This window comes from Protopterus annectens, chromosome 4.part1 (genome assembly GCF_019279795.1).
Source record: "Protopterus annectens isolate FY-2018-M chromosome 4.part1, PAN1.0, whole genome shotgun sequence".
NCBI lineage: Eukaryota > Metazoa > Chordata > Ceratodontiformes > Protopteridae > Protopterus > Protopterus annectens.
Genome location: NC_056734.1, coordinates 757,907,436 through 757,933,360, shown reverse-complemented (window position 1 = coordinate 757,933,360; position 25,925 = coordinate 757,907,436). Strand labels below are relative to the sequence as shown.

Sequence of the window (25,925 nt, the reverse complement as noted above, 5' to 3'; positions counted from 1 at the left end):
TTTTGCTCTGATGGAATACAGAATGCCTGCAGAGTGAGACTGTGTTGTGAAGCTATACCCCAAGCTGACATGGCCAGTCTACAAAGGGGGTGCAACCTGGTTCAGCCTTCCTAGCTGATGTGTCAGATTACTGTGGTATTGTTCGTAACCACTTAAAGAGCCAAAGATGGTTTAGTGAGTTGAGCGCCTTGATCAGGGCAAGCATCTCTTTGATATTTATGTGCTTGCAACTGTCCTTGCTGTCCCACACCCCCTTGCACTTTTATCCCTCCTGAAACTGCTCCCCATGCAAAATATGAAGTGTCTCTGGTGACTGACTGATTTAATGATATCTGCTGTCTCCACCAAAATATTTCCTCTTCTGACAAACCCCAGCACTGGGATTTGAAAAGATAAAGGGTATTGATGCTCAGACCAAAAATATTTCAGATACCACTGTATCTTTCTCACGTGGAGTCTTGCCAGGGGTATTCCCTGGCAATGACTGCAAAATGAGTGGAAAACCTTAGAAATAGATCTACGTAAAGATAGTTTTTTTCCTATGGAAGAAAAATTCTTTAAACCAAGGTGTCTAGTTGACATCCCAGGAACACAATTCTATGAGAAGGAGTCAAGAAGTACTTTTGAATCCCAGCTTGTGTAAGAGATCTCTCACCCATGATAGAGAGTCAGAGACAGAGATTCCAGACACTTTGAAAAGACTCTGCAAAGATAATCAAATTGTCTAAATATGGAAAAATCTGGATGTGGATACTCTGTATCCCAGAATAAGCTATAACTGGAGCTAGACACCTTGTGAATACTCCTGATACAGTGTTTCGTCCAAGGGGTAAGGCAGAGAATTGATAATGTGATCCAGACATAAAAAAAAAAAAAAACATAAGAAATGCCTGAATTCTGGATGAACACATCATAGTGTGATAAGAATCTCTTAAGTCTAGTGCTGCCAGGAATATTAAAAGAGGAAGAGTGGTAACAGATTGTGAAGTGACATAATTTTGAATTTGGGCAGTATCACAAACAGATTTAGGAAAGAAAGAAAGATCCAAAATTGGTCTCCAGTCATTGTCTTTCTTTGGCACCAAGAACATCCTTGAATAGAAACCATTACTCACCTGAGAAGGAGGAACTGGTTCTATCACTCCTTCAGCAGCATGTAATGAAGAAGCAGTGAAAACAACAGAATCTGATCTGGAGGATAAGGAATGACAGCTGGAAAGGAGGAGTTTCAGAGTTTATATCCTTCAAAAAAATACAAGCTGACACAAAACCTATTGCTCTGGCAATTTTCTAAGTTTATAACAATATTTAAAATCTGTCCCTATTTGTGGGCCTTTGTTACACCATTATCTTAAACTTTGTCCAGATTTCTTGCACTAAGAGGTTGAGAGGTATGAGTGGGATCAACTAAACCTACAGCTGCTTGGTCAAGTTTGGGAACCTGTATGAAACTTTAAAAGATCGAGAAATACAAATTACTAGCCTGCTGTGGTGGCAAATGCCGATTAGTTAACTTTTTCTTTTTGTGGCTGGAAGAAGGTCTGGCTAAGTGAAAATGGTACTTTCTTTCCAAGGAAGATTAGCAGCAATAGCTGGTAACACAGGAAAGTTGCAATAAAGTAAGTTTTTCCCACAAAAAAAAAAAAAAAACAGTTGAAAAGCCATTTAAGCACTTCCCTGGTCCCAAAAATGTAAGATAAACACAGTTTAGCCACAGAAAAAGTAGTTTTAAACAACTTTTAGCAACTTTTTACCACAAAAGTAAAAAAGTGTGGTCCTGTTTAAAAGTACATAAAAATAACATGGCAGTCAAAAAAGTACTTTAAAGCAGCTTTAAAATGGTTGATTTACACAAAAACAAGTTTAAACAACAAAAACTAATGTAGAAGGTTTTTTCCCCAAAGGGAACTTATCTGCTCAGCAATTGTGCACTGTTAGCTGACCGTCGATCCTAGTAAGCCCACAGAAGAATACTGTACTTTGCAGAAGGAAAGCTCTAAAGGGCTTGGTGCACAAACCCATCCGGGTGCATAGAAGGTGTCCTGAAGCTTTGGAAACTGGCCAGCTGTTACATCTCATGCAGGATATAACCAATATTGCTTAGGCTACTGCAGCAGTATGAATAACATCTTAAGATTCGGAAAAAAGGCAAAGCCTTAAGATTTAACACTAATGGTGCTGGATGTTGTCTGATGCCTGTTTAAAATAACTGAGATTATGTTTTAAGACTAGAGTGACAGCATTCCTAACACAGACATAGCAGCTGTAACACAGTGCTATAAGAAACAGCTGAGTAAGTAGCTGCAGTAGCAGCAGTTGTAGGCAGACCAGTTAGGGGTTGGGCAAAGGTCCAACGAAAGTTCAGAGATAGCAGACGTGCACCACTTGGGACCCCTGAGGAGAAATTTCCAAAGTGTTTCACAGCAGTAGATGCTGTTACCCACAGTAGCAGGAGCTCTATGCAGACCACTTTAGGGCTGGGCAAAAGTCCAGAGATGGAGGTAGTATGGCAGTTCAGACTGACAGTTAGAATTTTCCAAATTCTTTCAAAGTAGAGGCCATTACCTATGTAATATAATAATGCAGATGGGACAGTGCTGTGGCTAAGGTTGGTAGTCCAACAATACAACAAAGAAAATGAGTAGAAGGACAAAAGGGGAATAATACTTCCACTACCATACTGCTAACATAAAAATGTGCAGCAAGTCCATTTCACTTCCTTTGGCATCACTTTCCCATCAGTTACCTCTTTAGGGTCAGATGTTCATCTCTTAAAAGCTTCCATTTAAGTATTTTCCCTGATGCACACATGCATCTCTGTTATCCAACTATTTAAACAGACCCAAATGAATTTATTTTTCCTCAATATATGGCACATCTAATTCCACACTTTTCATTCTTCTTAATGACTTTAATTTATGGGGATTGGAGAAAAGCATTTGCTTGCAAAACATAAGGAAACTGGTACAGGAATCTGAAGATGTGGACAGCTGTAATTTCAAGAAAAGATATGTATTTATTTAGTACTAATACATAGTGATCTGCTCAAACACAAATCTTGATTTGCATATTATGCTATCCTATAAATGAAGCTCCATTTAAATGCTGTAGTGTAGGCAAATAACTTAATCTCAGACAGTGATTTCACTTGACAAAAACTAGCAGCAAATACTGATCCCTGAGTGAAACTTTGGTGAGATAAAATCTGGAAACACAGTAACACATGATTATTTAATTCCACAAAATGGTAGTATAATAGCCCAGATAGATATGGCTATGTAATTACAGTTGTTCAGGCATTTGATAAAAGTATTTGTATCACAATGCAGAGTAAAAGAAATCCAGTGGGGTCAGAGTTCGACTTCACATGCCTACAGCTTCACTGTTTGTCCTTCTCAGCCTGGTACTTCCTGGACAGCAGTTTCAGTTCATGCTTTGTCTCCCATCTGTTTAGAGAGGCTTGGCTAGGTAGTTTGACAGGTCTGTCCTTAAAGTGCTATAAAAAAGAAGAGTTTGTCAGTACTGCAGCCAACAAATGCAGTTTGTCTGGTCACAAATGCTACACGCTAGCAGCAACAATATACCAGTTTAAGGCAACAAAAAAGCAAGCTAAAGACAACTCAGGCAATCTTCACCTGACACTGCTTCTTGCAGCTATGACAGAAGCAAAGATGGACAACATACACACAGTAGCACAACAGCTCTTAACTGAGATGATATAGTCACTCTCTCTCTGGTGGAGATCTTTTGCTTGGAAGTTGTTAAATGATTTTTACTTACTGTCACGAGATACTGGAGTGAAGTGTTAAAAAGATGATTCACTGTTGGAGGAGATGTAGGGAATTGCTTCCAAATTCACTTTTCTGCCATCAGCCTGATTTTGTACAAATTCTGGGGAACTCCTGCAGAACTTAAGTATACCTAACAGGTTATACACTCCTTTGTTTCACTACTAAACTGTTGAACCTTGTTGAATTACTCAAAAGAGATCTTTAGTGTACTTGTTGACAGTTTCCCCAACAGCAAAATTATGAGGAACCATCACAATTCCATTTTGTTAAGATTGGCTAGCGGCTACAGAAGAGTTTTGTTGTTCAGAATACATAGCAGCCAGGCATTCAAATACGACAAGATCCTTTCAGAGTAGCTGGAAAGTGAGCACTTAATCTTCTTCTAGTCATTAACTGTTTTGTATTTTTATAGAGGAAACAACATCTCTTCAGGCAGCTTCTTTATTTCTTGGTCATTATAAATATGTATGAAACAGGCATAATTGTGATATCATGCCATGATCACAACAGAGTGCGCTCCTTTCTTCCTATTGTGTACAGATTTGTTAATTATCAACTTAGCTCACACTGGATTCTATGCAACTTACAGTTTCCTTAGGTTCCTGCTTTCTGTTTACATATAGCATATATAGGGGGTTAGGTATTAAGCAATAATCCACACCTGGGTGTGGGTAATGCTGGATTTACCTACGGTTGGAGTGGTTTGGTCACGAGGGCGAAGCAATGATTCAGTAATTTTCGTTTTCATATAATTATTTCAAGGAAATCAACAGCAAAACCATCAAACAAATACTGTCTGTCACAGAGTATCTAAAATTTGAGTCTTTACTTTAAGCAAAGCTTATCTCAGGCAAGTGCATTGTTGAATGATGACCTGTTATCACAGCTGTAACACACTGATTTGTAACAGCATTTTAAAGTTTCAGTAGTCTTAGCAAACTGCAACTCTTTATATTTTTCCTAAGAGTCTGGCACACACCTCATGAAGTATACTGAATCTGGGCCAGTAATGAATTATGGTAATACAGTGCATGTCCCAAACAGCTGTTTTTCTTAACTGCCAAGGTGTTCAACACATATACCTTTTTCCTCCAAACCTTTTTGAATTCCTTCTCTCTCTCTGTCTCTTTATGCTTCTTCTGGGAAGTGCACGCTAAGAAGGCTCTGTGCTTACTTTTGGAACATTTCTGAAAACAAGTGAAAAAGAAGTTATGTACTCACCATAACATTCCATCTGAGTAGTTGTACTTCATTTGTCTTCAGCCTGTGGGAACAGTGATCCGTATCGGATCTGAGCCGGCAAAAATTACTAGGATCAGCTCCAAGCACCAGACTCCTCCCCTTACTCATAATACACCTCCACTGCCTTCCATCCCCAGATCTCGTTTGCCACAATTTGTAAAACATCGTGTCTCTAGCGCTCCAGCTTGCACGGTGATTCTGATTGTAAGTTTTTCTACATTTTCTGTTACTTTTAGCCATTTCAGGTTTGTATAGGTACCCTTTCTCCCCTCCCATCGCTTTGGCATCGAGTCTAGGTTTGTAGTTGTAGTTATTTTATTCTAGTTTGTCTGTGGTGCCCCTCCCCCCTCTTAGTCAGTCTAGTGTGGTGAGTGGGTGTGTTATTAGTCTAAAGAAAGAATGTTTTTGGTCTGTCTCTTTCTTTTTTTAAGGCTTCTTGTTTGATAGTATGGCTGAAAAGCTTATCTTTAAGAGCTGCACAGAGTGTGGCCATAAGGTCTCCACAACGGATGGCCACACTCTGTGTGTTTTGTGCTTAGGTGTGGCCCACCTTAATGTGGAATGCTCCATTTGTGTGGGGTTCAATCCCCGAGCTTTGAAGGATAGAAAGGCCAAGTTGGCCCTCAAAGGTCTTCTGCCTGCCACTGATCCTCCTTCCTCGTCTTCAGCTTCAGTCACACTGGCTGCTGTGGCTGCCTCTCCCACTTCTCTCCCTCTGGCTTCCCCTCCCTCCCAGGCTGGGACTCAAACTCCTGCATCTAAGCCTGTGGTAGCGGAGCAGAGGAGAGGTAGAGAGCAGGAGAGAGAGTTGAAGACGAAGGAAATGAGGAAGAGGTCCCTGGACCTCTCGTCCCCAAGCAAGTCTGCACGGACCTGTGACTCCCCTCAGCTCTGATCTCCAAGATTCTCCCCGGAGCCGGAGGAGGCAAGTTCAGGCTCCCGGGCCTCGGTTCTCCGACCAGCCAGGTCGGAGTCCATGGTCTCGACTCGGTCGACCCGTTCTTTATCGGACATGGATCTGGATAAGATGATGAGGTGCTTTATCCATACACAGATCCAGATGGGGGTCTTGCCAGCCCCCTACTCCCTCAGGAGGGGGAAGCTTGCTTCCCTTTTTTCAGCCCATTTCTCCTTCCATGATCCGACCTTCGGCTTTGGAGTTTAGCCTTAGTCAGGGGGTTGGCACTGACGGTCCTTGCATCCTCGATGCCGACAGCTGCCTGGAGCATCTCGGATCTAAACAGTTCGAATCAGAGCCACTCTCGGAGCTGGAGCCTGGGTGTCAGATCCAGGGGAGTGGAACCTTTTCCATCGGTTCTGACATTGTCGGGCCAGGTTCTCTCCCTCGGAGCTCCATCCACTTCGGGTCTGGCTTCAATTTTCAAGTCGGATCCAGGGAGACCGGACTCCTTATTAGCTTCCCAGAAAGGTCTGCTCTCCTTCTGCATTCAATGTGGTGGAACGGGTCCTCTCCATCGGATCGAGGCCCCTGACCGCCCTCCTCGGACTCCGCCCAGACCCCCTCGGCTGTGTCTACGGTCCCCATTGTCTTACCAGAGAGGCAGCCTGTGCCCGAAGAGCCCCAGACGGTTCCCCCAGAGGAATAGATGGCTTGTGAGTGCTCCCCGGAGAGCCCCACGGGAGATGTGCCTCGCAAGTATACTTGCAAGAGGAGGCACTTGGACTCCCCCGAGTCCCTAACCAAGGACACAGATTTAGATGATAGGGAGGGTTCCCCAAGATCACCTCTCGAGGATGTCTCCTTTGGAGACATCATGGAGATCCTGCGCCAGCAGGGAGGTAGGTCTGCCAAGCCCTCCTCTGATGAGTCTGTGTTTCTGGAGGCTTTCGGCATGGGCCCGTCTACATCTTGGGTGTGCCCTCCCGCAGATCCTTTAGTGGATTTGATCACCTTGCAGGCATGGGAGGAACAGATACCATGGAACCGATCCCCAAAAACCCCGATAAGGTTCTGAGTCCCCCTATTGACAGGCCTTCCTGGAACAAAGGCTCCCCAGTGGACGCCATGGTGGTAGCAGCAGCCACAAAGAAGGAACTATCTCAGGAAAGTTCCTTGGTCCACCCTCCTGACGGAGAATAACGGATGATGGACTGCCTAGGGAAGAGGGTGTAAGCTTCAGCTACCTTTTCAATAAGGGCGTTGAACTACTTGGCCCATGTCACGAAACTCCAAAGCAATCTAGTGAAGGAGCTGGAGGAGTCTCCACCCAAGTCCATGTCGCAGGAGGACAAGGCTTCGTTCTCAGCAAAAATGGGCACTCTGAGAGCAGTATCAAATACGTCCATGCGACCCCTCTCCCATGCTATGGAAGGAGTTGCTAGCGCGGCTGGGTCCGGCGTAACGGCTGGCTCAGGTTGTGCCAATTCACCAAAACCTTTAAGGCATCCTTTGCCAATGCCCCTTATGACGGCTCAACTCTTTTCAGTAAGACCGTCAAGGAGACACTAGTCCAGAGTGAGAAGGAAGGGAAGACACTTTCTGCCGTCGGGATCTGCTTCTCTAACCCTCAACGGTCCTTTTCCTGGAACCTGAGAGGGCAAAAGAAGATGTGGTTCTGGAAGTCTTAGTATTCCCGGGACACAGGCTGTTCTTAACCTAGAGGCAGAAGGGGACAGAATGGACACTGGCCCAGAGGCCGAGGGGGGGTCCACAAAACTTCGGGTCTCAAGAACCATTCTCAGACAGACCAGGGCAGCAACCCTGCGGGGTTGCCTGGCTGCTCTACTCTGGAGGCAGTCGGGGGACGACTGTCCTTGCACCCAGTGGCATGGGAGTCCATAACAATGGACTGCTGGGTGCTTCAAATCATATCCAGAGGATATTCTGTTCCCTTCGTGGGTTGCCCCATACCTCCCAGATGTTCCACCCACGCAAAGGGAGGCAGCAGCACAAGAAATTTCCAAGCTGCTAGGAAAACGAGGCATCAAAACTGTCCCCCCCCCCCAGATCAGTCCGGATCGGTCTTCTACTCCAGGTTCTTTTTGGTGCCAAAGAAAACGGGGACTTAATGCCCATCCTGGACCTCTCTACCCTGAACCTGTCAGTTGCCAAAGAAAAGTTCTGGATGGTCACACTACAGTCCATCATGCCGTACCTGCAAGAGAGCGACTGGATGTGCTCATGGATCTCCAGGATACTTACTATCACATAAAAATGCACAGAAGCTCCAGGAGATTTCCCCGCTTCCGGCTAGGGGCCAATCATTATCAATTTCGAGCCCTACACTTTGGTCTCACCACAGTGCCCAGGGTGTTTACCAAAGTGACGGCGGTTGTAGCGGCTCATCTGAGGCTTCAGGGGATTCGGATCTATCTGTACCTGGATGATTGGCTCCTCACTGCTCCCACCAGGCATCTACTTTCCCAAACCAGGGATTACTTTCCGACCCTTGCCCTGAGTTTGGGCATCACAATCAACACAGTCAAGTCTCTACTAGAGCCTGTACAGGTGATACATTACATTGGTGCCAGGATACACACACTACAGTGTAAAGTGTTCCTGACCTCGGAGAGAGTTAAAAACCGCAGGATACATGTCTCCCTAATTTACCGTTCTCACCTCCCGACAGCGGAATCAGTGTTGAGGGCCCTAGGCACTATGGCTGCGACCATAACTCTCCTTCCATGCGCTCGGCTACACATGCTGATTCTTCTAGTTATAACTTAGATCTTTTATAGCTTTAAAGTTGATAGTTCTCTTTCTCCCTTTGGCCTTCGTTTTTTATAGGCCTTTACTATCCCTTCCTTTATTGGTGTGCCTTATACAGATATTTAGTCTAGTCTTTTACAAACATTTATAGATAGTTAATTTTGGTGTGTGTGTGTGTGTGTGTGTGTGTGTGTGTGTGTGTGTGTGTGTGTGTGTGTGTGTGTGTGTGTGTGTGTGTGTATGTGCATGCGTGTGTGTGTGTTTATTTATACATTTATGCAGCCCATTTGTTCCTTTTAGGGGCTATTTACAGTTTATATTATAGTGTACTCTAAAATTGTGTTTGTGTGTATGTACTTTCTTGTTGAGACAGTGGTCCCTGTTGGATTTACCACTAACCTATCCTATCCACCTGAGTCAAGTGTGTCGGTTTTCCCTCATATGGTGGATGAGCTCTCCAGACATTTTGGAGGGACAATCTTTTGTTCCAGCCCCAGCCCAAACCACAGTCACCACGTAATGCCTCCCAACTTGGGTGGGGGGGGGGCATTGTTCGGACAGGACAGTACAAGGCCTGTGGTCCCCCTTAGAGACCATCTTGCATATCAATGTCCTAGAGATGAGGGCAGTCCTTCTAGCATTGCAGGCCCTTCATGCCTTTCTTCCTCTGGGGACGATTGCTATTCAATCAGACAACATGTCAATAGTCTGGTATATCAACAAACAGGGAGGGGCCAGATCTTATCCCATTTATCGCGAGGCCATGAGAATGTGGCAATGGGTGCTCTCCACCGGTCGCTTTCTCATTGCAACGCACATTCTGGGACAGTCCAACATTCTAGCGGACAGGCTAAGTCAGACCATTCTGATGCCTTATGAGTGGCCTCTGAATCTATCAGTAGCGGAACAGATCTTCAGCGAGTGGGGTCAACCTTGCTGCGATCTCTTTGCATCTCCTTCCAACGCAAAGTGCAGCAGGTTTTTCGCTCTGAACCCTCCGCTGTGGGAGTCCCCCAGAGACGCTCTAGTTCATGTTTGGACACCCAGTCTTCTGCATGCTTACCCGCCAGTTCCTCTCATCCCGAGGTTTCTGCAGAAAGCTTGTCGACTGGGGAGCAAGGTGATCCTCATTGCCCTATTCTGGCCTTGCCAGGTATGGTTTCCCTTCCTTTGGTCTCACCTTCTGGCTCCACCTTGGATCCTATTTTATCCTGGATTACTGCACACTCAGTTAATCAAAGGAAAAGGTACAGCAATCGAATGGTAGCATGAAGGACTAAAACTCTGACTTGTAATGAGCTGCTTCTTGTTCCAAGGGTAAAGGGTATGAAACTTTCCACCTTCATTTGCCTACTGTGTGATCTTGAGCATGTCACCTAACCAGACGGTGCTTTGGGACAACTAGGAATTTGGGCTAGGATTCTTAATGGTCTCCTGGACTTTATGTCTGTGAACCTTTGAAACACTGAGTCAGACTGTTACCTAACATACCTACAAAAATAATAAAATGCAATGAGTATTGCTCTTGATAGTACATGTGTGCTGTTACAATAATTTGCTGAGTACTGCTCTTACACTGTACTGAAGTACAATTAAAAGGTATGGATAACTAATAAAAGGGTTAGAAATAAAGAAAACCTTCTGACAGTGCTACATCTCAGCACTTTGTCAGACACTACTGCTTTGCTACTATTCTTTTATTTTATTTGCATTTGCTTACCTGGAAAGCCGACTTGATATGCAAATAAACGTTACATACTTACCATAATGCTAGATCTCGTCACTCATGTCTGTCTGATACAATCTATGGTTCCTCAATCCACTCAATAGATCCAGCCTGACAGCATTAGTGTCCCAGTCTTCAGCCCTTTTAGTTTTTCCTCCCATAATGCACTAGTGCCCCCAATTACCTCAGATCTGGTTTGACGTCCCATGACATAGGAACAAATAAAAGCATGCCTAAATGATAAGCAAAAACTGTCAGGAAATGTCAAAATCCTTCAGGTCTTATAACTGCAAGGAAGAGGGATGGAAGGTGGGCTGTTATATTGGATGGACATGAAGAAAATGATCTAGTACAGTGATGGTGAACCTATGACATGTGTGTCAAAGGTGACACACTATGTTTTGAGTGGCGCACCAGCGTTCCCCAACACCCGAGTTACCAAAGAAACTGCGTTTGCATTCATTGTTTGTGTGAAGTGCAGTGAATTATTTATTGGCAGGAGTCAGTTCAACAACAGTGCGGCAGAGGTAAGGAAGTTATTAACCTCAAAGACTATTTCCGTATACTGTCTCGATACAGTCTGCAAAGGGCAGTGCTGACATTGTTTTCTCTTCATGGTTACACTTCTGCAAAGGGCAAGTAGTCTGCATTTCTAAGCATGTGCTGTTTTACATTCCTCTCAACTGTCCCTCTTAGTCGCTCCTAAAACCGGTGACTTTTTTCACTTAATAATGACAATAATGAGATTTACAGACTTACCTTACTTCAGAAAATGTATATTAATTCATGTTCATGCTTTCTGTCAGTGTCTCAAATTAATGGTACTAGCAGTTTAAAACTGTCCATGTCTCTTATTTCTAGTTTTGTCTCTGCTTCTGCTGAGATTTTGCCCTGATGTATTGAGAGCTATGCTGTTTTATTTATTTTATTTTTTTTTTTGGGGGGGGGGGGGGGGTGACACACCAGCAGAGTCAAGTTAGGCATTTTCTGAATTTTTGACATGCCAAGCCCAAAAGGTTTGTCATCACTGACCTAGTATTATGGTAAGTACATAACTTTCGCATTCTATTCATTCAGTCTGACCAATCCAACCTGTGGGTCAGTATGCCAAACTATTTGATTCCTAGTCGGCATCATGATGGAAGACCTTTTAGGATAGAGGCACAGAAGGATGCCATGCCCTAGCTCTGGAAATGTATCCAACTTATAATGTTTAATGAAGGTATGCATGAAAGACTGTGTCAGCCTTGCAAATTTCATCTATCGCAGAAAACGTGAAGGTGGTGGTAAACGTTACTACTGCTATGATGGAATGGACTCTAAGCTTGCTAGGCAAAGGTCTGTTGTGTGATGCATAAACAAAAGAAACACATACTGAGAGCAACTTAGAAAGGCTAACCTTAGAAACATTTTGGCCTAACTTGCTAGGTGTAATGGAAATAGCTGTGAATTTTTCCTAAAGGCTTTAGTTCTGTGAAGGTAAAAGCATAATGGCCTATGCACATCTAGTATGTGGATAACGTACTCTCTCTTGTTGGAATGATTGGGAAAGAAGACTAGAAGATGAATGGGTTGTGATATGACTGACTCAGAAGCTGGCTAAGGAAGGAAGTAAGGATTAGTATGGAATGTTTGGGGCTGATGCTAATGCATGAAGCTCTGAAACTCTCTTAAGGGAAGTTATAGCTACCAAAACGATAGTTTTTCAGGAAAGGAAAGTACAGTTGTGTACACTTACCATAAATGTAGATGTTCAAGTGCATTGACTGTTGCAGTCATCACATTTGGGTTATCCCTGCCAGGGTAGCCCTCGGCCGGCCCGAATACCAGAGACTTAGTATTTCTGCGTCAGATGCTGTCGCTTCAGGACTGACGTCAGGTCATCAGTAGTATAAAGTAAGGCAGCCAACGCCATTACGTCAAGTTTTTCTTGCCCTAACCTGTCAGGAGCCCCCAAGTAGGAGCCAGGTTCTGGTGGAAGAACCCCACCAGTGGTAATAAAACCAATACGTCCCTTGTAAGGAAAGAGAAGAAAGGGGAATGGAGGGAGGGAAACCAGGACTGCAACAGTGAATACACTCGAACAGCTACATTTATGGTAAATGTACACAACTGTACTATGTTCTTCGTGTTTCACTGTTGCAGTCATCACATTTGGGTTGATTCCAAAAGCTGATGTAATGGGTGGAGGCAGTCAAGGAAACTAGGGGCTGGCTAGGATGCCCTGCAAGACTGCAGAGGCAAACCCTGCCCTGGATTTGGAGAAAAGAGGCAGGTGGTAATGCTTGGTAAAAGTGTGAATAGATGTCCAGGTGGCAACCTCCAGGATGTCCCTGGTGGGGGCTACTCTGAGGAAAGCTGCAGAGGTGGAGGCTGCTCTGGCGGAGTGTGTCCTGACCCTCTTGGGGGGAGTGTTTCCATGCTGTTTGTAGCAGAAATGGATGCAGTGTGCTATCCATTTTGGAAATGGTTTGTTTGGAGATGACTTTACCTGCTGCCCTTGTAGCAAAGCTAACCAGCAATTGATCAGACTTTCTGAAGGATTTAGTCCTGTCTATATAGAATCTGAGCTGTCTGTGCACATCTAGAGAGTGCAGAATCCTTTCCCCCTTGTTCTGGGGATTAGGAAAAAAGGTGAGCAAATGAATGGATTGGTTGAGAGCCACACTGGACACCACATGCATGAAGAATGGGTTAGTTCTGAGGGATATCCTGTCTGCAAGGAAGATGATGAAGGGTTCCACAGCCATGAGTGCTTGCAGCTCAGAGACTCTTCTGGCAGAAGCGATGGCCAGAAGGAATGCTGTCTTCCAGAAGAGGAATTTTAGCTCTGCAGAAGAAGTTGATTCGGAAGGAGGCAGGGTGAGCTTTTCCAATACAAAGTTAAGGTCCCAAGCTAGTGTTGGTGCCCTTCTGGGTGGCTTCAAGTTGCTAGCCCTGTTAGGAACAGTTTGATCAAAGGGTGTGAGAAAAGGGGCTGATCAGTGGGAAAATTAGCAGAAATAGCAGAGGCATGAATTTTTATAGAGGAGAAAGAGAGGTCACTGTGTAGCAGGTCAACTAAGTAATCCAGGATGACAGGGAGGGAGGGCTGTGCCGTATTGGATCCGTTAGCCTGGATCCAGGTGCAGAACCTTTTCCATTTATCAGCATAAGACTTTCTGGTGCTAGGGCATCTGGCCTCATGGATAATATCCAAAACCTGTTTACTGAGGATGGCAGATTGGTTCGGGGTTAGAGAATAAGCCAAGCTGCCAAATTGAGTGTCTGCAATTGTGGGTGCATGAACTCCCCTTCTTTCTGGATCAGGAGGTTTGGAATCTGATGAAGATTCCATGGGGGTAGCGAGGACAGGCTGCACAGCAAGGGGTACCAGTGTTGCTGGGGCCAGTCTGGAGCTATAAGAATTGTCATTGGGTTTTCTTCCTTTATTTTGAGCAGTACCCTGGGGATGAGAGGTAGTGGAGGAAAGGCATGGACCGATAGATTGACCCAAGGGAAGGACAGGGCATCCAATTTCCAAGCCATGCAGTGATGCTCCCTGGTGCAGAATTTGCTGAGCTGATGGTTAGTGTGGGAGGCAAAGAGGTCGACCTTCGGAGTGCCCCATTTCTGAGTTATTAGGGTGAAGGTACTTCTGTTGAGCTGCCACTCGTGTGGGTCCAGAAGATTTCTGCTTAATTGGTCCACCAGAAAGTTGAGAGAGCCTGGTAGGAATTGTGCTAACAGGTGTAGTCGCATGGCAGAGGCTTTGTGCCAAAGGGTCATGGCCAGTCTGCATAGCGGGTAGGAGTGAGTCCTTCCCTGCTTGTTGATGTACCACATCACAGTGGTGTTGTCTGTTTTGATCAGAAGAGCCCCTGGAGAGAGAAGGGGCTTGAAAGCTATCAAGGCATGCTGCACAGCCTTCATCTCTTTATGAATGATGTGCAGAGGGATTTGCAGAAGGCTCCATTGGCCCTGCATGCACCTACCGTTCAGGTGTGCACCCCAAGCATAGTCTGATGCATCTGTGGTGAGTGTCTGAGTGGCAGGGGGTGGGGAGAAAGGCAGACCCTTGTTGTGGGAGCATGCTGTTGCCCACCAAAGAAAATCTTTTCTGATGCAAGGAATTATAGGTAGAAGAGTTTCCAGGTCTTGAGAGTGTTGACACTAAAGGCTTTTTAGGTACCACTGAAGCTTCCTCATATGCAGTCTTCCATATGGAATGAGTAGTATGCAAGATGCCATGAACCCCAGAGCTTGCAGGGTCTTCCTTGCAGATAGCTGGTGCCTGGTGGCGAGTTGAGAGAAGTAGGCTGTCAGGAAAATTTGTTTCTGGTGTAAGGTATGCCATCTGGGATGCTGTGTCCAGACTTTCTCCCAGGAAGATTATCCTTTGGGTAGGCACCTGTTTGGATTTCTTTTTGTTGATTGTGTACCCTAGGGAGGTTAGTAGGGTCTTCACGAAGGCCAGGTGCTTGTGTAGCTTTTCCTGGCTGTCTGCCTGAATAAGGCAGTTGCCTAAGTATCGGTAAATCTGAATATTTCTTTGTCTGCAAAAGGCAATGGTCAGAGCCAAACATTTTGTGAAAACTCTGGGAGCAGTAGATAAGCCAAAGGGAAGCGCAGAGAACTGAAAATGTTGAGATCCTGCCCTGAAGTGGAGATATTTCCTGCAAGATTTCCTGATAGGAATGTGGAGGTAGGCCTCTTTTAGATCTAGGGTGGCTAGACAAGCATCCTTGGACAGCATGGGTAGCAGCTGCTGGAGGGTGAGCATTTTGAATTTTGGGATCACCAGGAGGTGTTCAGAATGGATAGATCGAGGATGGGGTGCCAGGTGCCCTCTTTTCTGGGCACCAGCAAAAGTCTGTAGTAGAAACCTTGGCCAATCTGTTCTGCAGGAATGTACTCTGCTGCCCTCATAGAGAGCAGGGGAAAGGATTTGCTTTTGACCCTCTGCCCACTGATTTGGTGGTAGATCTGCGAACCCTTTTGGGGTTGGAAGGGTGTGGAAGGAAAATTTGTATCCTTGAGGCACTATGTTCAGAACCCAGTGGTCCTTGGTAATAGTGGCCCAGGTGCTTGAGTGAAAGGAGAGTTTTCCTCCTAGGGGTAAGTGAAGGTGGGCAGAGGGAGCGGGTGGAGGAGGTGAGTCATTGTGAGTTCTTACCATAAGAGGGTGGCTTAGAACTCCCTGACTTCGAAGTGGTGGTAGTCCACTGCTTAGATCTCTGCATTCCCTGTTGCTGCTGTCTGGGGGGGGGGGCTGGTTCCACTGGGCCTAAGCTGGGCTGGCTTACTGGGAGCAGGAAAGGACCAGTGCTTGGAAGGCCAATGCCTGCTGAATCTAGGGGGCTGGACCTGCAAGAAATCCTTAACTGTTTGTATAGATTTTGCTTTTTCTTTCATCTTTTTTATGACCTCTTCTGCCTTAGTGCCAAATAAGTTATCTTTGTGCAAGGGGGCATCCAACAATTTAGATTTGACATGGTCTGGCAGGGCTGTTCCTTAAGCCATGCATGCCTTCTAATCACAGATCCAGTGACTGCTGCCCTGCAAAAAGCCTCTACGGATTCAAAACCACAGTGCAAGGTGTGTTTAGTTACTTGAGTTGCAGAATGCAATACTCATAGAATACTCATGTAATTCTTTAGATTCTGCCCAAGCAGGAAAGGAAGACATTTTTTGTTTAAGGGGTTCCAAGGTATGTTGCTGAAATTTCAACATATGGAACTGACAATTTAGTGCCCTGATAGCAAAAGAGTTGCTGAGGTGTGTACTTCTTTACCCCATCTGTCCAATGTTCGGGACTCCCTGTCTGAGGGGGTGGGATTCTTAGCAGAGGTTTCTTTAATCCCTTTAGGAACTTGAGAAATGACCTCAGGGTCAGCAGTAGGATTTCTAAAAAGATATTTGTGTGAGTCAGGGACTATAGTACCTGTCTGGTTTTCTGGGAGCAGGAGGGAGGGTGTCGGGAGTCAAGCTGGATTCCAGGAAAACATCCTCCACAACATCCAGGACTGGGGGGATGGCCAAGGGTCTGTGTTGTGGAAGATCTAAGAATTCCCTGAGTCTCTTTTTAGACTGAGGGTAGTCTTGACTCTCCCATTGGAAATGCTCCCTTAAGGTATGCAGGGGTTTCCCCAAAGGAAAAATCCTCTGGGGTAGAGGCTGAAAGAATGGAATCCTCTGCATCAGTATCCTCATAAGTGGAGAGGGGTTACATGTCTTCATATTCAGATGCATCAGATTCATCTGACTCTTGTTCAGACAAAACTACAGGGGACAGATCACTTTTCCTTTTGGAGGGGGTAGCTTGGCTTCCCCTTATCAGCATGATAAGGTCTTCCGCCATTTTAAGCATTTCAGACTGAGGCAAGGACGTAGGTGCCTGAGAGTGGATCATCAGTTTCTTGGGTGTGATTTGTACCCTGGCCCTTAGAAACATGGTCATTTCTGAAAGAACAGTAGTAGCAAAAGAAGACGTCGGTTTGTGTTGAGAATCGGTAGTGCGAAAGAATTCCTTGGAAGCCGGTGCCAGCTCAGTGGCTCCAGACCCATCCAAGGTAGAGATGACTGCAGGATCCTAAGTCGAAGAAGAGTTTTGTGGCATACCGGACTCCGAATGGGTCTTGGTGGCGGCCTGCAAATCCACAGAAGCAGGCATTAGGGGCTGCAAAAGTGCCTCACTGAGTACTGGAGAAGTGACGACTAACTTAACGGAAGCATAGTCGGTAGGTTTGGACTTGTGCGGTCTGTCTCTGTCTTTATCTTTATGTTTTTTTCAAAAGATCTGCTGTCAGATGGCTTACCGAAGCCATATTGGAATTCGAGGACTGTAAGAGAAAATATCTGGCTACAATAAGGGCCCAACGATGGATAGTTCTGGCATTGAATAAAGTACAGAAGTGACAATGGGGGACTTTGTGGTCTGGGCCTAAACAAGTGACGCAGTAAGAATGGAAGTCTTGGTGTGGTAGTTGCTTTCCACAGGCAAGGCAATTATTAACTTTTTCTGACATCAGTAAGTGCATGAAAAATGGATCCCCAATGGGGTACTTAACTTTAGAAGACTTCAACTTCAATTCGGTAGACGAAAATTCAGGTAGCGGCCAACCAGCACTCATGTGAACTGCTTCTGCTTCGGGCTCCATGGCAAGAAAGACTGATGTAAAGGCGTCGGCTGCCTTACTTTATACTACTGCCAACCTGATGTCAGCCCTGAAGTGACAGCAACCGACGCAGAAATACTAAGTTTCTGGTATTTGGGCCAGCCGAGGGCTACCTTCGCAGGGATAACCCAAATGTAATGACTGCAACAGTGAAACACGGAGAACATCTTCAAAGAAGTAGAAGACGATAGTTCAGACAGATTTTTGGTTAAAGCCTCTAGAACTAGGTTTAAATCCCAAGGGTGAACAGACTCTGATGGGTGGTCTGAGCAAAAAGGCTCCTCTGAGAAAGGCTTTACAAAGCTTATGTATGGCAAGATGGCCTTCCTGATGGCCTGCATGAAAATTAGAAATAGCTGCACTTCAACTGTGGAGAAAATAAATCAGAAATCAAATATATTTGCAAGAAAGTGGGGAATGTCTGTAATCTGCGATGAAACAGGATTAATATTCTGTGAAGAAGCCAAAACCTAAACTGTCCCTGAGGAGGGATCATGGCAAACTGATGCATTTGCTACTGTATGGGGAGGCAAAAAGATTCCAGCAGAAATGCCCTAGCAATTGAAAAGCTGGCTGGCTATCACTGCATTGAGGAACCACTTGTGAGGCGCATGAAGAGATGATCTGCTGAGTCTCTCTGCAAGTTAAATGAGAACTTCAAGAAATATGTTTTACTGTGAGAAAGTGGTGCTAGGTCACTGCATACTGCCACACCTCACTGCTTCCCAAAATTGAGAGGAAGATCTGATTCTTCCTTACTTGTTGATATACCAAACTACAGTCTTGTTGTCCATTCAGATAGAAATCACATCCAGAGGAAGATGATCCTGAAGTTCCTGCAACACAAGAAGGATAGCCCACAAATCTAGGACATTGATGTGAAAGCTGGTCTCAGTGTCCATGCCTAGGCCTTTGACAATCTTCTCTTTGCAATGATGACCATCCGTAAGGATGCATCCATAGTCATGACTGCTACTTGGAGAGGTGGAAGGTAGGGCCACAACTGTAAAGGTTTCTTGCAGGATTTGGTTATGATAAGAGGTTTGGAGACAGACTGCAGGAATTGAGACCACTGCACATGAAAGAGTCATTGTAAAATCTTCGTGCGGAAGCATGCAAACTGCCATTAGAAGTGATGAAGGTTTGACTTCTGAACATCTATGGAGATTCTGAAGGACTGCCACAGCCTGAACAAAAAAATGGTTAATCTTTATGTTTAGACTTTGTTCTATGTAAATAAAATCTAACCATCTAGAATATGAAAAGTATACTCTCTTCAATTAAAATGGTTAGGAAAAAAGATGGGTAGGTAGATACACTTCTTTTAGACTGATTCTGTGGCCATTTTTAACATAGGAGTGGTTTGGTCTGAGGTAACTGTTTTTGCAAAAAAAATCAACTAAGGTTATCTGCAGGACAATGCTTGAAGCTCAGCAACTCTAGGCTTAATTAACTGCTACTAGAAACATCATCTTCCAAGAAAGAAAGGAATTTTAAATAGGTAGATGAAGCAGGTTAAAAGGAGGGTTGTGTTAGTGCCTGCGAGATCGATGTGTCTCATGGTGGAGTTAGAGGTCTCAACAAGAATGTCCCTTTTAGAAAAGCCTTGTGGATTTTAAAGAATGTTAAAGAAGATGTGAACCAGAATGGTAATTTAAAAAGCAGCAAGTTGACCTTAATGGTAGAATAACTTGCCACAGAATCCAGAATATACACTAAAAACTGTAGAATGGAGTAAAGAAGAGTTGAAAATGGGTTAAATCCTTTATCAACAGGCCAAAGGGAAAAAAAAACTTTTCCAATTGCTATTGCAGATTTTACTTGAGAAAGTTTCTGAGAAGCAGATATCTGGACAGCTCTGGCAGATAAGGATGAATCTTTAGTCATTATCAGAAATGCAGAAAGCATGCAGTTTGCCTGAAGAATTTGATGTCTGGATGAGGCTTGCCAGACAGATTGGAAAGGAGATCTAGCCTGTGATCTCGTAACCATGGTGGTCGTATTAGATAAGGTTTTAGGTTAGGGAACCATGTTTGTCTGATCCAGAAAGGAGCAGTGAGGATTACCATTGCCTTGCATGGAAATATTTTCTCTACAAATTTTTATTAAGGGAAGAGGTGGAAAGGCATCCAGGAGTTCAGGTGGGCAAAGGTGGACTAGAGCATTCCTCAGTGACTATCCATGCAGATGGATATGGTAAAGTAACTGCTGCATTTGATACCGGTTGAAGTGGCAAAAAAGTTGCAGCGAGGCTGGCTCCAGAGGCTGAAGATCTTCTTTGCCACTGCCATGTTACTCGTGAGACATGAGGATGTACTGACTGAACTTATCTGGTAAAAGGAATCATCATGAAGAATACTGCATGTATGAATAAGGTGACTCACACTGCCATGGACCCCAATAATTTCAGCATGAAAGAGGCTGGGAGACTATCTGGCTTGAGAACCTCATGTTCTAGTAGATGAAGGAAGGTCATACCACCTGGAGTCTCCCCTGAAAAGAGGCTGTTGGTGTAGTGGGACTAACTGGGTCAACAAATTGTAAATAAATAAATAGGTCAGCCTTTATTCTGGGAGTCTTTGAGAAACTGTATTCAAATGGCATCCTATAAAGTCCAAGAGAGACTTTCTGACAGAGATGAGACTGTTTGACATTCACAGAGATACCCAAGAATTGACACAAGAGCAACTACTATTTTGCTAGGATTAAGGATTGATTTGTGTTTGCAATAAGGAGCCAGTCATCTAACTGTGGGAACATTCATAACCCCTGCAGCTTGAGGTGTGCTTCTACAATCAGCATGCATCTGCTGAACATGCAGGAGGCTGTGGTGATATCAAAGGACAAGGTTCACAATTGGTAACGACTGGCTCCCAGCCAGAAAGTACAGTTGCGTAAGTAACTTACCATAACAGCAGATGTTTGAATGATCACTGCTGCAAAGCTATATGGGTTATTTCCTGCGCAGAATATAAGACACGGCCAGTGTCCAAAGCTTCAGAGCATCTTACACATGAAGAAACCATTAGCTAACTCGAGCTAAAGCTGAATAAAAGTCAGGTTTGGTCACCAAGCCCTTCAGAGCTTTCATGCCAACAAACAGAGGGAGGATAAAGTCCTCAGAGGACAATGCTAGGAAAAGAAAAAAATACATGTTCACACCCTGGTAAAAAATACAACGTTCATAAGTGATAACTGCTGCAGTAGCCTAGGCTATATGGGTAGATTACCACAGCTTAAAAGAATTGAGAAGTGGAAGGATAAGGGCCCAGGAGCCCCTGTAGAATGGTTCTTGTAAAGTTTGTCCTAGACCCAGAGAAGAAATCTTTTTTTATAGTGCTTTGTAAAAGAGCACAGAAGGCCATATGGCTGCTTTTAGAATACTTCTAAGATTTAACCATTTCCACACAGCCGTAGATGAATGTGGAGTCTTGCAAGAGGTATAATGAGAATCACAGTTGCCATGAGACCCAGAATCCTGAGACTGGTTTGAGTGGAAACCCAAGAAATAGACATAAAACAGATCTATTTTCCTCTGGAAGAAAATGTCTTTGTACTGGGGTGTACAGCAGGCATCCCAGAAAAGCAATCCTGTTGGGAGTCAGAAAAGACTTTTGAGTGTTTTTTGGAATCCTAGCCTAAGAGATTCCTGACACTTTGAAAAAGACTCGTCAAAGGTAAGAAAGTTCTCTAAGGAAACTTGGATACCCTGCATTCTATAGTGGGCTATTACAGGAGTTAGACACTTTGTGAATACTCTTGGAGCAATGGAGCTCAAATGGTAAGGCAGAGAGCTGATAATATGATCCAAACACACAAAACTGTAAGAAATGCCTGAAATCTAGAGGAATAAGAATGTGATGATATGCATCTTTTCAATTTAAGTCACTAAGTAACTCAAATGAAGAACAAAAGGTGATAAAGTGTGAACTGGTAGCATTTTGAAATTGGGCACTATCACAAACGGGTCTATATTATATTCTCGAATGCCGACAATGTTGAATCTGACATTGTCGACACGAGAATAGCGAATGCTCAGACTCTTGAGCGTGTAAACGGAAATCTCCGTAAGGGGAGATTTTCGTTTACTGCAATGTAGTGCTTAAAACCCATTGTCTTTTTATAAGGTCAATGTTTGATGACATCAGTCATATGGTGTTGACCATATGTTGTTCGATGTTTTCAACCATCGATCTTATAATATAGACCCTCACAAACTGCTTTAGGAAGGAAAGATCAAGAATAGCTCTCTAGGGGTTTAACTGAAGGCAGGATTTGATTATGCTATGTAATGTTTGACTGACAATGACTGGATAGAATATAAGTGATGTATAATGTTCGCAACTACAATTATGTCAACATAATCTGTGATGTACAATGATTGCAACTAAAATTATGTCAGTATGGTTTGTTTTCATTTATACAAATGTATGACTGCCTATATCATATGTGATAATTTAATAAAGATGTTTCTTGTTTAAAAAAAATAAGAACAGGTCTCTAGGAATCTTCTTTCTTTGGCACCAGAAACACTGGAGTGGCAAGATTTTCCATATACAGTCATTCTGACCTACTGGACTACCCTTTGTTCTGGGGATTTTCTGCTTTCTTTTTGGAAACCCCTGCCAGTGCTTTTTAAATTTGCTTACCAGTATTTTGATGGAACTGTTTTATTTGCCTTTTACAGATGTTACAAAAGTGAGCAAAGAACCCCTTAGAAAACTTAGAGGAGGTCTGAAAAATTTGAGATATTTCCTGAATCAGCTTTCCCATCTCACAAATTCTACAGCAGAATTTCCAAAAACTAAATTTCTGCTCAAGGGAGAATTCAAAATATCGTATTTGACATTTTCTGGGAGGTTCTGTGAATGTAACCAAGCAAAAATATTCAAAACAGTTCCAGTGGCAGCAGCTCTGAAGGTAATATCCACAAAGTTGTAAACACATTTTAAACAGTGAGTAATAACTTTTGGAACAAAAGAAACCAAATTCTACAAAGCAAATTTCTCTTTGCAAGAGGAAATTAATGGTAAACCATTTTACCCAGGATAAATTTCACCATATGAGCCAGTCAATTTAGAATGATAAAAATTAAAATTGAAGAAACATACAATTTTTTCCCAAACTTATCAAAATCCTTCCCATCCTTGTCAGACGGACAAGGGTTAGAATTAACAAAATGCTTTAGCAGCTGGAGTCACTAAAGCACTAGCTGGTGGGTCAGGTCTGGGATTAGTGTATAAAGACTTGAAAGACTGTGGAACTTTATGTAATCTATTAGCCTTTTTAGGGGTAGCAGGCTGACTGTCAGTGAAACTGCAGGCTGTGAAAAAACATCATCCAAAGCAGACAAACCTGGAGGTTTAGGTGAAGATTCTGGACATTTCAGCTGTAACAAATCATGATATTTTCTGTGGGCTTGAGAAGCTTCACTATTTTCGTAATGAAAACAATAATTCATCCTGGAAATAGTTTGCGAGGAGAATCAGATATCACACAATCCTCAGAACATGAATCAGAAACCTGGAGGAAAAACAGCATCTGTCTCATGTTCCCTTACAGGTTTACTCCCTTGAACTTTTTCATGGAAAGAGGAATCTCTCTTTCTCTTACCAGAAACAACTTTATAAGAGGGGCCAAGAGCCTGCACAAGAACCCAGGTCAAGCCTAATAAATTACACACGTCCAGAGTGTTACAGGAGAAGACAAAAGTTTAGTTTTTGTCTCTTTTTGACAAGAATTTCTGAAGCAGACCCAGTACTCCCAGCAACAATTTTCCCGGGGACAGGCACAACATTCTAGCCATGCAAGGGCACTTTCCCTACTCCTTCTTCCAGGACTGACAAAAGTAGCTCTCCCTTGCCCACTAAGGGGACAACAGCTGCAGAGGACACATCTAACCCCAGATCACAGGTAGGGACTACACCAAAAGGATCCAAAGAAAAAGATGAGTGGTCTGAGCAACCAGCTTTGGCCAAAGCACTCACTCACCTGCTGCTAAGGAAAATTACCAGCCTGCTGTGGTGGCAAAGGCTGCTTAATCTTTTTTATGGGGTGTGGATTACGGTCAGTTGAGGAACTGGCACATCGTTCCATGCTCAAACAGAAAATGGTGCTTGATTCTGAGGAAGCAGCAACAGTCGCTAAAACAGAGAAGTAGCAAACAAGTAACTTTTCCCAGAAAAAGCACAGTAAAAAGCACTTTACACACTTTCCCCATTCCTAAAATGTATTATCCACAGATAAATAGTTTTAAAGAACTTTTTTACCACAAAAGTAAAAAAGTTCACTTCCATTTAAAAGTGCATAAAAGTCACGAGACATAAACACTTTTCCCAGCTTAAGAATACTTCTTTTTCATTAAAAGTAAACTTTCTGTGAGAAAAAAAGCCAAGTAGAAGATTTTTCCCTGAATGGAACTGATCTGCCCAGCAACAGAACAGAGTTAGCTGACTTTCAATCTTTGAAAGCTGCAAAGGAGTGCTCTTCTTGGCAGCAGGAAAGCTCTGAAGGGCTTGGTGCCCAAACCAGACTTTTTAGTCAGATCAGCTCAAGCTGGCTAACTGTTTGAGCACTTTTGGAGCTGGCCAGCTGTTATATCCTATGCAGGACATAACTCGTATACCTTAGGCTTCTGTAGCAGCTATCTTGAAAATCTATAGAGCACATCCAGTCCTTGTTCCTGAAAAGCAGAAGAATGGACTACACTGAGAACATTTGGAACTTTGTCTTCTTTACATATGTGTTTAGATGGCTGAGATCCAGAAATGGCCTGAGATTTTGAGTAGACTTTGGATTCTCTTTGGTCTGGTGAGACCTCTTGGATAGCTTTTTTTTCTGTAGCTACTGAGAATTTTCTTAAGTTGTGGCTCGTCTTTGGTTAGATGAAACCTCTGGTATAACCTTATAACATGGGGAGGAAATTGAGTGTAATGGATTGATGTAGCCTCTGGATATGATTTTCTTCATCCTTTAGTCTTGTGTGATGGCCATCTAATTTTGAGGGTGAAGAGAAAAGCGTTCTCCAAACGCCTGCTCAGGGAAGCAGGTGAGTAATTTTTCAAAGACGATGCAAGGATTTATCAAAGAAGGGACCACTAAAAAAAGAAGTTATGTACTCACCATAACGTTCCATGTTTGTTGTCCATCTCACCTTCATTCTTTGCTGGTTGGGTTCCGACTCGGCCTATACTAAAGCTTGAGAGCTTCCACTGGCTCGAGGCTATACCCTATCCCTTCATGCTTAGGGAGATTACCCAGATCTTGTTTGCAATTACTAAACAAAGTAACAGATATACAAACACACACACACACACACACACATATATATATATATCTATATCTATATATATATCTATATATATATATATATATATATATATATATATATATATATATATACATATACATGTATATATCTATATATATCTATATATATCTATATATATATATATATATATATATATATATATATATATATATATAATTAGTATATATTAGTATATACATAAACATTTGTCACCTAGGACTAAAGAAGGGAATCAGAGAACATGAGTTTCAAATCCAATAAAGACCTCTCGATCCACCAGGAGCAAATGTTGGGGGAAGGAGGGTGAGATGCAAGAATGAAGGCGAGACAGACAACAAATATGGAACGTTATGGTGAGTAAATATCTTCTTTATGTTAGGTTGTCCTATCTCACCTTCGTTCTTTGCTGGTTGGGGCAGCGTTCCCAGCACCTTCTTTCGTGGGTGGCTCCAGGGAACAAACTCTTTAGAACAGTGGATCCAAAGGAAGCCCAGTTCTGGGAGGCCAAATCTACTTTGTAATGAGTGATAAAGGTATGATGTTTTATCCATGTTGCTGCAGCACAAATTGAATCCATAGGTAGCCAACTTGAAAAGCAGATGAGGTTGCAATGGCTCTTGTTGAATGACCTTTTATTTTCCCAGGCAGTTGTCTATTTGAGACGTATATGAGTAGATAACAACATTAATAAGCCACTTTGACAGTGTGACTTTTGATACTGGGGCCCCCTTCTTTTTATCTGAAAAGGATACGAACAGTTGATCAGATTTCCTGAATTCTTTTGTTCTGTCTAGATAGAAATGTAATTGCCTGTGTACATCCAATTGGTGTAATTTATATTCTGTCTTGTCGCCATAGTTTGGGAAGAACACAGGTAGATCAATAGACTGATTCAAATTAGTCTCAGAACAAACTTTAGGGAGGAATGATGGATTAGTTCTAAGGGAAACTCTGTCTTTATGGAAAACCAAGTAAGGGTGACGTATAGACAATGCCTGGATTTCTGATACCCGCCTAGCTGACGTAGTGG

At 43.3% G+C, this 25,925-nt stretch overlaps 1 protein-coding gene across 1 annotated transcript in view; it reads right to left on the bottom strand.

The window, feature by feature from the left end:
- Positions 1-3,217: 3,217 nt before the first annotated feature.
- The window catches only part of CCDC150 (coiled-coil domain containing 150), a 2,807,665-nt gene continuing 2,784,957 nt past the window's right edge, over positions 3,218-25,925 (bottom strand). The window contains exon 27 of the mRNA XM_044070503.1: positions 3,218-3,496. Coding sequence (XP_043926438.1) covers positions 3,380-3,496 — 117 coding nt within the window. The 3' untranslated portion in view covers positions 3,218-3,379. The remainder of the gene's footprint in view (positions 3,497-25,925) is intronic.